The 13,740-nt window shown below is 34.6% G+C and overlaps 1 protein-coding gene across 7 annotated transcripts in view; it reads left to right on the forward strand.

Moving 5' to 3' along the window:
• The window catches only part of NBEAL1 (neurobeachin like 1), a 190,214-nt gene that overhangs the window by 160,907 nt on the left and 15,567 nt on the right, over nucleotides 1–13,740 (forward strand). For 6 of the 7 annotated variants that reach the window (XM_044381252.3, XM_057304148.1, XM_057304135.1 and 3 more), the window contains 5 exons: nucleotides 1,410–1,526; nucleotides 4,627–4,716; nucleotides 8,214–8,323; nucleotides 9,663–9,835; nucleotides 11,759–11,853. In XM_044381252.3, coding sequence (XP_044237187.2) covers nucleotides 1,410–1,526; nucleotides 4,627–4,716; nucleotides 8,214–8,323; nucleotides 9,663–9,835; nucleotides 11,759–11,853 — 585 coding nt within the window. Of the gene's footprint in view, nucleotides 1–1,409; nucleotides 1,527–4,626; nucleotides 4,717–8,213; nucleotides 8,324–9,662; nucleotides 9,836–11,758; nucleotides 11,854–13,740 lie in introns of those variants that run through there. The other variant, XR_008956279.1, reaches the window with a different exon arrangement.

Consider the following 13,740-nt stretch of genomic DNA (forward strand, 5'->3'; position numbering starts at 1 on the left):
CCCCCTCCCCACTGCAGCATCCTCAGCTATATCACACCAGATTCAAGTCTCAGTACTTCCTACCTTCCAAACAGTGGTTGCTTTTTTTTTTTTTTAAGATTTTTTAAATTTATTTGACAGAGAGACAGCCAGCAAGAGAGGGAACACAAGCAGGGGGAGTGGGAGAGGTCTTGAAGAAGCAAGCTCCCAGCAGAGCAGGGAGCTTAATGCGGGGCTCCATCCCAGGACTCTGGGATCACGCCCTGAGCCGAAGGCAGACGCTTAATGACTGAGCCACCCAGGCTCCCCTAGTGGTTGCTTTTCTACTTGTAGACTTGTAGCATTTCTTTTCTCAGACCTCCAATTGATTTCTTGGGTGTTCAGAATGATTTGATAACTATTAGTTGTATTTGAGGGATGAGACAAGCTTAGGGTCCCCGTACTCCTCCACCATCTTAACTCCCAGTCAGCCTTTAATTTAAAATAAAATGAATAATACTCATATGGATTGAGAGCTAAATATTGAAGTACTTAGAGCTGTCATATTATTTTCTATTATCTAATATTTTGTGATAGAGGTAGAAAAATCCCCTTTAGATGGAATTCTGTTCTGCACTTTAATTATGCCTTTTGCTTATTAATTTGATTTGCCATTTTCTTGTTTATAAAGGTAACACTGTTTTATGGTGCTGACATTAAAGTTAAAGAAGACTATTTTAATTTATTTGAAAACAAGTGTAGCAGTATTTATAATTTATTCTGATGGTATTGACATTTTGATCTTATTTCAGGAGATAAGAATTCACCCATATAAATTTTGACTTTTGAATGATTCATTTAATTTTATCAAATATTTATTAAGCATCTATCATCCTTAATACTATTCTAGGTATCAAAAATCCAAAAATGAGTAAGATTTGTTTTCTGATTTTAAGATACCTTTTGCCTAAGGGATGCCTCACTAGCTCAGTGGGTGAAGTGTGCACCTCTTGATCTCGGGGTTGTGAGTTTGAGCCCCACATTGGGTGTAGAGATTACTTAAGAAAAAAAAAATCTTAAAAAAGGTACCCATTGCCTAGTTGGAAAAGATAGACCATAAACAACTATGTAATCCAACATAAAAATAATTACTAAATAAAATACTAAACAAAGCAATGTGCTGATTAAAATAATAAAAGAGAATAATTAATTCTGGCTTAGAAATTCAAGACAGACATCAGTAAGAAAAACTTTAAAGTAGAAGTAGGATTTCTCTAGAAATGAACAAGATAAAAACTCTGCTGAAGGACTAGTCTGAACAATGGCCTAGAATTTGTCAACAGTGCATGGTATGTAATCCATTGTAGCTAGAGCCCAGTATGTATGAAGGAATACAGTAAAGATGTCTTAATATAGTTATGGAATTATTTTTTCTTAAAATTATTTTGAAGGAACCACATCCTCCTAGATTGTCAGCAGAAGAAGCAGTGCAGAAGCAGACCAAAACAGACACTTCAGCCCTGAACCTGTTTCAACACCTCTCTGAACTCAAATCATTTTTTATAGAGGTAATATCCAACTTGGTAATATCAAAGCATTTTCTCTGTGAATTCTATAAGAAGGGGGGGTTATATTTAATCCAAAATAGTAAATAATGTTGCAGTAATATATTCTTGGATTTTTAAAACAATCTTACTGGAAGTTTTTGTTTGCTGCTGAGTGATAGTGAGACCTGTTTCTCTTGGCTTGCTTTCTTCTACTTCACATTTTCCAGACAAGGAAAACTAAATAATTTGATTTAAATTGTTTTTCATGACAGCTGAAATGATATGTAGAGGAAGTGTAAAATAACTCCTAATTATAGTGTCTGCTCATTTATAAAATATGGCCCAATAAGTCAGATTGTTAATTGCTAATATCAGAAGGAATAATCAAGTAAAACAAGATAGTTAATGCTATAATTGAAAGAGTACTTTAAATTCAAATGTTTAAATATACATATTGAATTACTTTGGTTCAGAATGTGAATATGAAGTGCATTTATACCTATGAATTTGGTAATATTCTTGGCAAGAAGAAAAATGGTGATAAAAAGTTATTAAGAATAGTTTGGATATGTGTGAAAAAGCAGTAACTCTCATGCAATACAATAGACATTGTTAAATTTTTCTTAAAGGGCCAGACAGTAAATATTTTGGACTCTGCAGTGAAAAGGCAAAATCAAGAATGTTATGTAGGTACATATGTAACCACTTGAAATAGAACCATTTAAAAATGTAAAAACCATTCTTTGCTTACCCACAGTCTATAAAACTAGTGGTAGGCTGGTCTTGTACTATAGGCCGAGTTTGTCAAATCCTGCATTAGAGTATCATTATAATGTGTTTCTTAGGTTCAGTATCATGGGAAATCTTTATAGAATTTTTCGATAATTTGGTGTAAAAAATTTTATGAAGTTTCTATTATAGTTAGCTTTATGCTGAGTTTTATTCAAAGAACAACGTTGTAGTAAGCTCTATAGTACTTTAATGTAAATGTTTTCCCATGTTTCTGAAAGCACTTCATAATTAATTCTTGCCACTCCTTTCCTAGATTCATGTTTAGTGAGATATAGTAATTCAGTGTTTAACAATACAGACTCTCCAGAATCAGTTGTTTTCCCAAAGTATCTAAGTCAGTTGCCTGGAACTTGGTATACATAGAAACAGTGCTTAGAAATGATGACCCTGGCTGGCTCAATCGAAAAGCATATATGTGACTCTTGATCTTGGGGTCATGAGTTCAAGCCCCACATTAGGCATAGAGCTTAACTTTTAAAAAGAAAGAAAAAAGAAATGACTAATTCCAAGATGTGTTCTGGGTCCCCAAGACCATCCTCAGGTTTACAGAAGGACTCACAGTATGCAACATACAGTTGTACTCACAACTGAAATTTATTACAACGAAAGGATACAAAACAACATCAGCAAAGGGCAAAGGAACATGGGCTGAAGTACAGGGGAAACCAGGTACAAGCATCCAAGAATCCTCTTCCAGGAGAGTCACACAGGACGTGCTTAATTCTCCCAGTAACGAAATGTGAAAATACATGTTTGTCTACCAGGGAAGCTTATTAGAGACTCAACACCCAGGGTTTTTATTGGGGGTGGTCACATAGGCAAGCTTTGCCTAGCACATGCCAAAATTCCAGACTCCCAGGAGACAATAGGGTCTTCAGCATAAACCATGTTGTTTGCACAAATAATCTAGGAATAGCGAGCCACTTTTGTCATTGAGGAGAAGTTCTGTAACAGTGTAGGGAACTCTGCCCACCAAGTTCCCAGATGCCACCCAAGGGCTGACCTTACAGGAAGGCCTTTCTAAGGAGGGCTGTTTCGAGCCTGCTATGTTAACTAAATCTTTACTGCACATAGGGCAACCCATTATTTAACACATAATCTGAAGGACATGTTATACTGTATTATGCAGTGGTGATAAAATTTTTTCATTATGTCTAATCATTTGTGACATTGTTTTTATAGAATAATGCATTCCAAGTTCCATCTGCAGATTCAGTGGCATTTGTCCCTTTGTACCCACCATGTCACAGGATAGCTATCCCCAGGATCAGTATCTGGAGCAGGACAAAGAACACAATAGATATCCTTGGGTCCTGATAATTTATTAATCCCTTTTCATCATCATAAGAGAAGGTATTTCCCCACTCATTCATATGAAAAGAGAAGGCCTCTCTGTAGTTATCTCTTCCTAGTTGTTAAAATGGTGAAGAAAACAGGTAGCAGTGAAAGCAAAGGCCTAATAAATGGATTTCTTCAAACACCATGTTCATTTATTCTTGTTCAAATGTAAATTCTCTTGATTCACAGAGTGAAGAGAAAAGAGGGACTAATTTTATATGGTTTATAATTCATTATTTAATTCATATAAGGATCTTAGAATAGTACCTGGCGCATAGTGTATGCCCAATAATGTTAGGTTATAATTTATCTAATAAATGTGAGGTATAATTTATGAACTATTGTTACATCAGAAAACTTAGTTCAAATTACTGTTTTCTTTCATGTTGTAATATAATGGCAGATGTTTTCTGAGGACTGTATTTTCTGGTCCTGTTGTTACAGCATTCAGGGATTGCCTCAGGTAATGGAATAGATCTGTTTTGAAAGTTAGGAAAAAGGAAATTCTATAAAAATATAGCCCATGTTGTGAATTGAGCAATATACTCTTATATGGTCTATATTTTCTACTTTATATTCATGTCAATATGGCAAGGGAAAAGGAAAGTTTCTAAATCACTGGCTGTTTTTAATGGTTGATGCTCCTTGAAATCTGCATTTCTGTTTCACAGCAGAGCAGTATGATACAAGAAAATGATGGGTTTTAGAAGTTTCAGTTGTGCCACCCAAACACGGTACATAGTTCCTTTCCTACATTTTTTAGCCTTTTAAAAAAAATTAAAGTATATTTGACACACAGTGTTACATTAGTCTCAAGCGTACAGGATAGTGATTCTCCTTTTCTACATTTTAATTAAATGATATGTTTTGATAGATTAAAATGCTGTGTCACGGGGTTCATTCTTGTTTTAAAAAAGAGAAGTTTTCAGTAACTCAAACCTAATAAATATAAGCAGAAGCAGCCACTAAGCCTCTGTCTTTTATTTTATAGGGAATTAGTGATGGTGTTCCACTAATAAAGGCCATTGTCCCCAAAAATCAGTCTCGTTCTTTTATGTCTCAAGGCAGTCCTGAGTTACTGGTAAGTTGATTTATGGTTTTTTCACACTGCTACATCCAAATACATTACAACTTAACAAAAAAAAGAGAGAGAGAGGGAGAAAATAAATTTTTAAAGACTTCTTAGAAATAATAAAGAAAATTTTTATGAAATTATTTTGACCAAATATAAAAATATATTTTCTATGGGCGCCTGGGTGACACAGGTCAGTTAAGCGTCTGGCACTTGGTTTTGTCTCAGGTCGTGATTTCAGGGTCCTAAGATGGAGCCCAGCATAGGGCTCCATGCTCAGCATGGAGTCTGCTTGAGATTCTCTCTCCCTCTCCCTCTGCCCCTCCTTGCTCATGCTCTCTCTTGCTCTCTCTCTCTGTAGAATAAATCTTTTTAAAAAAACATGTCTTCTAGATACACAGCTTTTATTTCAAGTACTTAACTATATATAATTCTTTTTTTTTCTTTCAATAAATGTGTCTCGATTTATTATTTGCTTTTGGTCAGTTTTTAGAACCAGAAATGGTTTTCTTTTTTTCTTTTTTTTTTAAGTTTTCATTTAAATTCCAGTTAGTTAACATACAGTATAATATTAGTTTCAGGTGTATAGTATGGTGATTCAACACTTCCATACATCACCTGGTGCTCATCACAACAGGTGCACTCCTTAAACCCCCCAACCCATCACCTGTTTAACCCATCTCCCCTCCCACCTTCCTTCTGGTAACTGTCAGTTTGTTATCTATAATTAAAAGTCTCTTTCTTGATTTGCCTCTCTCTCTCTCTCTTTTTTCCCCCTTTGCTCATTTGTTTTGTTTCTTAAATTCCACATGTGTGTGAAATCATATGGTATTTGTTTTTGACTGACTTATTTTGCTTGTATAATACTCTGTAGCTCCATCCATGTCATTGCAAACAGCAAGATTTTATTCCTTTTTATAGCTGAGTAATATTCCATTATGTATAGATAGATAGACCACATCTTCTTTATCCATTCATCAATTGATGGACACTTAGGCTGTTTCCCTAATTTGGCTATTGTATTAATGCTGCTATAAATATCAGGGTACAAATAGCCCTTTAAATTAATGCCGGTTATCGGTCTGTTCAGATTTTCTATTTCTTCCTCTTTCAGCTTTGGCAATTTATGTGTTTCTAGGAATTTATCTGTTTCTTTCAGTTTGTGCAATTTGTTGGCATACGGTTTTTCATAATACTCTCTTATAATTGTATTTCTGTGGTGTTAGTTGTTATTTTTCCTCTCTCATTTGTGATTTTATTTATTTGGGTCCTTTCTCTCTTTTTTTTTTTAAAGATTTATTATTATTTTTGAGAGAGCGAGTGAGTAGGGGAAGGGACAGAGAGAGAGAGAATCTCCAGCAGACTCCCCACTGAGTGGGAGCCTGATGTGAGGCTTGATCTCACAACCCTGAGATAATGCCATGAACTGAAATCAAGAGTTGGAGGTTTAATCGACTGAGCCACCCAGATGCTCCTCTTTTCTTTGTGATTGAGTCTCTCTCTACAGGTTAATCAGTTGTATTATTTTTTTCAAATAACCAGCTCCTGGTTTCATTGATCTGTATTATTTTTTTATTTTATCATTTATTTCTGCTCTAATCTGTTTTATTCCTTCTGCTCGCTTTAGGCTTCATTTGTTCTTTTTCTAGCACCTTTAGGTATAAGGTTAGATTGTTTATTTGAGATTTTCCTTGCTTCTTGAGGTAGGCCTCTATTGTTATATACTTCCCTCTTAGGACCACTTTTGCTACATCCCAAAGGTTTTAGACCATTGTGTTTTCATTTTCATTTGTTTCCATATATTTTATTTTATTCCTTTAATTCCTGGTTGACCCATTCATTGTTCAAGAGCCTGCTATTTAACCCCCATGTATTAGTGGTCTTTCCAGATTTTTTTCTTGAGGCTGACTTCTAGTTTCATAGTGTTATTCATGTAGTTAAATGTAATTCTAAAGCTTATTTGGAATAATAAATATCTGAAAATACCAGAAAATTTTGTACAAGAAAAAAAGGATATAACATCAGCTGTTATAATATATCATAAGGCAGTGAAAGAATGAAAATGAGAAATAATACAGAATTGATTAAGGTATACCACTCAGGACATGTTAGTGAGTGCTTTACTTGAATTTTGTAATTTAATCCACCTAACAATCCTGTGAGATAGGCACTATTATTACTTCCCTGTACAGATGAGAAATTAGAATTCACAAGTAATTTGTTCAAAGTTGCAGAGCTAGCAAGTAAGGGATCTGGGACCCAGGCACATGGACCAAACCTAGGTCTGTCTTATTCTCATTTTGTCATGTATAAATTATATGAATAGAGTATAGCACAGAGAACAGTAGAGATTCCAGAATTAGACCTATTTTTCTAATTATGCATATTGTGTATTTGCTTAGAAAAAAGGTCTAGAAAGATATATCCAAAAAAAAAGTGTCTTTCAATGATAGAATTCTTGTGATTTTCACCTTTAATACCTGTGTTTCTTTAAGTTATCTCTTTCTTCTTTATAATCTAGGCGGGAGGGAAGCTCTTCATTTTTAAAAGAATATTCACTATAAGGGGCACCTGAGTGGCCCAGTTGGTTAAGCCTCTGACTCTTGATTTGGGCTCAGCTTATGATCTCAGGGTTGTGAGATAAAGCCCTGGGTCAGGCTCTATGCTCAGAGGGGAGTCTGCTTAGGATTCTCTCTCTCACTCTGCCCCTCTCCCTGTGCTCACTCACTCACTCTCTCTTCAATAAATAAATCTTAAAAATAAAATTCACCATAACTGTCACTAAAAAGAGGGGGCTTCTTAAGCATTTGCCATAACTTCTGGTTTATGTTCTAAATTATATATGTCATATTTTTACGGTAAGACTTGACTTTTAATTTCTTCTGACTGCCAACTAATAGATGCTAGTAAACTTTGAGAAACGATGACGAAAATTATCTCACTAAAGAAAAATACAAAGGTGCCTGGGTGGCTCCAGTTGGTTAAGCATCTGACTTAGGCTCAGGTCATAAACTTAGGGTCCTGGGATTGAGCCCCATGTTGGGCTCCCCACTCAGCAGGGAGTCTGCTTGTCCCTTTCCCTTTGCCCCTCCCCCTGCTCATGCTCGCTCTCTCTCTCTGTCTGTCAAATAAATGAATAAAATCTTTAAAAAAAAAAGATACATTGGACAACTTTTCTTGCCATGAGATATAAGGTGAACTAAAAGATAAGAATAAACAAAGAGTTTTTTCCAATTATTATTAAGACTTTATGCAGGGCACCTGGCTGGCTCAGTCGGTAGAGCATGTGATTTCAGGGTTGTGAGTTTGAGCCCCACTTTGGGTGTAGAGATTACCTAAAAATAAAATATTAAAGAGGAAAAGAATTAATAAATTTTGTGTTTTAAGTACACAATCCCACATTATTCCTTACATGATAAATGCTAACATCATGTGAGCATTTGGTTATTTTGTGCTGCTTTCTTTAGTCTTTTATTTCATTTTTGTCTTCATATGTTCTTTTCCAGATAACAGTAAGCATGAATTACATTGTTGGAACCCATGGATGGTTGCCTTATGACAGAAACATTTCTAATTACTTTACATTCATCAAAGATCAAACTGTAACAAATCCAAAGTAAGTAAATGAACATTTAAAGCAAAACAGGTGCAGCTGGTACCTTATTCCCAGGAAAAACAACTAAATTGATTGGTGTCTCTTTGAAAGTAATAGAATAGACCTGCAGGTTTTTTTTCCCTCTTTCCCTCTTCCTGACTTGAATACTGGCTTAAGGATAAAACAGTTTCTCTAATACCATTATAGAAACAGAAATTAGGGACATCTGGGTGGCTCAGTTGGTTAAGCATCTGCCTTCGGCCCTAGTCCTGATCCCAGAGTCCTGGGATCGAGTCTCGCATCGAGCTCCTTGCTCAGCAGGGAACCTGCTTCTCCCTGTGCCTGCTGCTCCCCCTGCTTGTGCTCTCTCTGACAAATAAATAAGATCTTTAAAATCTTTAAAAAAAAAAAAAGGAAATTATTAGGAGTAATTTTTAGGCTTGATTGTATTTTTTATGTACAATGTTATTTATAAATAAGCCTTGTATATTTTATATAAGAATTTGTTATTTACCTTAATTTTTTAAATATCCAAAGGTTTCCCTTACTTTGAGTTGCTTTAGCTGTATGTTTATTAGGAGCAACGTCTTTTTTCCTTCTTATCCCACACTGGACTTAGTACTATTGTGCTTGTTACAAAGCATACCTTCAGCAAATTAATATTGAATAATAAAGTTTGAGAGCTGAACTCTCAGAATCGGCCCTCATTCTCTGTACACACACTGAAGTGCAATCACTTTTTTTATTATGTTCAGTTAGCCAACATATAGTACATCATTAGTTTTTTATGTGGTGTTCGATTCATTAGTTGCGTGTAACTGCTTTGTATCTTTCTACGAAATCTAGATTGGCTGACCTCACAGGTATTTATTTCACTGGAAAGCAGATAAAACCCATATGCTTGCTTTGGTTTGAGTGAAAAATGATCTTCATGAATATTGTTACATACACATTTATCTGCCTGTGCAGTAGATTCCTGGTTTCAGTTGATTTCCAGCTTTCCTCATCCTGTCATATCCTCATCTTGTCCTTTATACTTTGATACTACCATTTACAGAATTGACAGTCGTCCTAAGTTAGCTTTGAAAGGCAAGATTTAAACCTTTTCCACACCTTCACCAGTCTCAAATTCTTTAGCTTAACCCTTGAGACTATTTGTTATGTATCTTTTTATGTAATGAAAAATATGAATACATATTAATGTGTTTTCTAAAAGTCATTATAATTCATTAATGGACATTTCAAATTGAACAGTTGAACAGATTTATTTTTCTTTCTTTTTCAGAGAGATTTAAAAAATAGTTGATATCAGTCTAAGTGATCTTTTGAGGAAAAGTCTAATATTTAATTGTGTTTACAGAACTCAGCGTAGTATGAATGGTCCTTTTGCTCCAGGGCTGGAGATCACTTCTAAGCTGTTCGTAGTATCACATGATGCAAAGTTGCTTTTCAGTGCTGGACACTGGGATAATAGCATTCAAGTGATGTCACTTACAAAAGGCAAAGTTATTTCACACAATATCAGACATATGGGTAAGTATTAACTTTTTTTCCCCAAAAAAGAAAAGTTTTCTCTGTTTCTTCTAACTACAAAAGTGGTACATGGTCCTATAAAAAGCATTAAAATTTACCTTCAAAGCTAAGTAAACTTTTGGGAGAGCAGTGTTATAAACATCATGCTTTCTTTAAGAATATTTAATGTGTTTGGGGTATACTAAATACCATACAAATTAAATAGAGTTTCATAGTATCTGAACGATGTTAGGCTAAGTCTTTTTTAAAAAATTTGGTGATGCAAGGTGCCTGGGTGGCTCAGTCAGTTGAGCATCCAATTCTTGATTTCTGCTCAGGTCATGAGCTCAGGGTGGTGGGATGGAGCCTCCCTCATGTTTGGCTCCGCAACTCAGCAGGGAGTCTGCTTGAGATTCTCTCTCCCTCTCTCTCCCTCTACCCCACCTCTCTCTCAAAATAAATAAATCTTTAAGAAATAAAAATAAATAAAAATTGGTTGATACAAATAAGAATTTTAAGAGAAAATGGTAAAAAAAAAAAATCTGCCATAGTTGAATAAGACATCACCTGCCCTATTAGCTAACAGCATGAGGGAGGTAAATTACTGAATGTAGTTTAACTTGGTGCTTCTTAGTGTTTCAGTCTTCAATATAAGAATAAAACATTGCGGGAATGCCTGGGTGGCTCAGTAGGTTAAGCATCCAACTCTTGATTTCAGCTTAGGTCGTGATCTCAGGGTAGTGAGATCGGCCCATGTTGGGCTCTGCACTGGGCTCTGCGCTGGGCATGGAACCTGTTTAAGATTCTCTCTCTCTCTCCCCCCCTTGGTGCCTCTCCTCCCCATGCTCGCTCTCTCTAAAAACAAAACAAAATATCCATCGTGTAGACTTTTCCCTAATAAACCTATTGGGAAAGGGAAATGGAGTCTGCTACTAATTCTACACTGGTGGCACCTGAAGTGCCACTTAGCTCAGGTTTTTAAGGTTTAGAAAAAATGTATTTCATATTGAGAATTTGTAGTGTAGTATGTACTGTTTTGGTTAGGGGCACATATTCCACAGGATTGCAGTCCCTAATGGGAATAGAACGTGAGTGGAAATGAGAGTGAGAAAGCTTAGAGAAGCGTGTCAAAACTTCCTGGAGATCCATTCCAAGCCACCTAACCCGCTGCCAGGACTCCAATAGACATTTCCTTGTCCCCTTTGTACTCTTCACTCTCAAAGCAGGGTGGCCTCAAAAAAAGCTCTCCTACTTGAGTTTAATATTGCTGCTTTCCTGGGGTGCTTGGCTCACTCAGTTGGTGGAGCATGTGATTCTTGATCTCGGGGTTGTAAGCTTGAGCCCTACATTGGGTGTAGAGATTACTTAAAAATAAAATCTTTGGGACGCCTGGGTGACTCAGTTGGCTGGGCGTCTGCCTTTGGCTCACGTCATGATCCTGGAGTCCCTGGATCAAGCCCTGTATCGGGCTCACTGGGGTGAGTCTGCTTCTCCCTCTCCCACTGCCCCACTGATGCTCTCTCTCTCTCAAATAAATAAGTAAAATCTTTAAGGAAAAAAAACTTTAAGATTTTTTTAAAAGATTTTATTTATTTATTTTAGTGGGGAGGGGCAGAGAAAGAGAAAGAATTCCAGGCAGACCCCCGTGCTGACACAGAGCCCAACTCAGAGCCTGATCTCACAACTCTGAGATCACAAGCCAAAATCTAGAGTTGGGGCGTCTACATCCAGGTGCCCTAAAAATAAAATCTTAAAAAAAAATACTGCTTCTTTCCTGTGTCACCCTTTCCCAGTGCTTTTCCACTGTCATTCTTATATTTCTCCTGCTAAATAACTGATTTAATAATAGAACATAAACTAAAATTGCCCTTGTAGTTCTATTCCAGCAAAACCACACCATTTCATTCTTTGTAATAATTCCTTTTTTTTTTTTTTTTTTTACAGATATTGTGACTTGTTTAGCTACAGATTACTGTGGAATATATTTGATTTCTGGTTCCAGAGACACTACATGTATGATATGGCAAATAACACAACAGGTAGTTACACATTGTCTTCCTTTCTGGTGGAACTGCTAAAAATTATAGATTTACCATTTTCATCAACCATATTGTACTCTCATTATAATGTTGTTTCAAGGAAGTGTCTTTTTTATTTATGGCTTTTAGGTTTTCAACTTTGTTTAACAGGCTTTCTTCTCCAAATGTATTAAAATAATTACCTAAAAATTTTCTTGTAATATTTTTCTTGCTTTATTTTTTTACATTTTAATCTTTAATCCATTGGTAATTAATTTTTCTATAATTTTTAATATAGAATAAGAGTATTAGATATATACTATGTAGATATATATGATAGAATATAGGGAGAGTATATAATATATATTTTATAATAATATAGAATATTAAAATATATGGTTTTGTTTACTTCTGGGTGGAAAGTCCTTTATGCCAGCATAAATGATTACCCACTGAATTGGATCTTTTCTGGGTTCCCCATATTTTTACGCTTACCTATTTCTATGGCAACACCAAAATGTTTTGATTTTAGTGTAGTTTAATATTTGGTAAAACTAATTTCTCATTGTGTTGCCTTACAAAAAATGTTCTCAGATATTTTACGTTAGTATTTATTTTTCCATCTGAACATTTAAAAATATTTTAACCATATCTTCCTCAAAAAACTCTATTTTAGTCTCGATGAAATTATATTTAATTTATATGTTAATTTGGTATGGGTTGACAGTTTTATAATCATGCCTTTCCAGAAATAGAAAATGTCTTTCCATATTTTGTTCTTTTTTTAATGTTCTTCAATAAAATCTTTTAGTAATTTTTTTCTATTAGGTTCTGTACTTTTTTATAAAGTCTATTTCTAATTATCATAATCTTATTACTATTTTGATGGGATTTTTAAAAATCACCTTTACTTGTAATTGATTATGGTTACTATAAAAAAACTATTGATTTCTATACAGCTGTCTAATTGGTTTACCAAATCTTCTTATCCAGTTTTTATAATTATTAGTATTTCTTAGATTTTCTGAAAATAGATATACAGTCTTATGATGAAAATAAAGGTGGATTTCTTTATCTTTTCCAGTATAGTAATGATTTCATTTTCTTATCTTGTTATATTATTAGCTAATGCAATAGGGTAAAAAAATTATAGTGAGCATCCCTGTCTTATGTCTGATTTTGATTAAAGTGACTTCATTGTTGTGCCATTTAGTGTAGCATTTGCTGTTGTACTTCACTGTACATTGTTGGGTTGTGTTTTTTTATATTAAGTGTTTTTTTATATTTATATTTATAAATATTTTATATTTATATTTTATATTTCTTCCATTTTTCTTCTTTTATTTGGTAGCTTTTTAGTAAAATTTCAGTACAAAAAAAGTACAGTTTTGCATTTGTCTTATTAGTGTCTTCTAATGTCTTTCTCACAGCATCTTTTTTTTTTTTTTTTTTTGAACAATTTAAAAGATGTAGGGGCACCTGGCTGGCCCAGTCAGTAGAGCGTGCAACTCTTGATCTCAGGGTTGTGAGTTGGAGCCCCACTTTAGGTATAGATTACTTAAAAATAAAATCGTCAGAAACAAGTTGTAGATACTATGTTCCTTTATCCCTAAAGACTTCAGTGTGTATTTTCTAAGAATAAGTCTTTTTTATATATAACCACAGTTCAGTTATCAAAATGAGAGCACTTAACATTTATACAATATGCAATACAAATTATATAATCCACATTTCATGTTCTGATTTTGTCAGTAGTTCTCATAATGTCCTTTTCAGATATTTTTCAGTTTCTCTTCCTTTTTTTTTATTTGTAGTTTTTCTCTTTTTCTTAATGTAATCTATTACATTGAAAAGTCTCCTAGGTTTGAACCAGTCTTGAATTCCTGTAATAAAGCCATATAATTCACA

This window comes from Ursus arctos, unplaced genomic scaffold (genome assembly GCF_023065955.2).
Source record: "Ursus arctos isolate Adak ecotype North America unplaced genomic scaffold, UrsArc2.0 scaffold_1, whole genome shotgun sequence".
NCBI lineage: Eukaryota > Metazoa > Chordata > Mammalia > Carnivora > Ursidae > Ursus > Ursus arctos.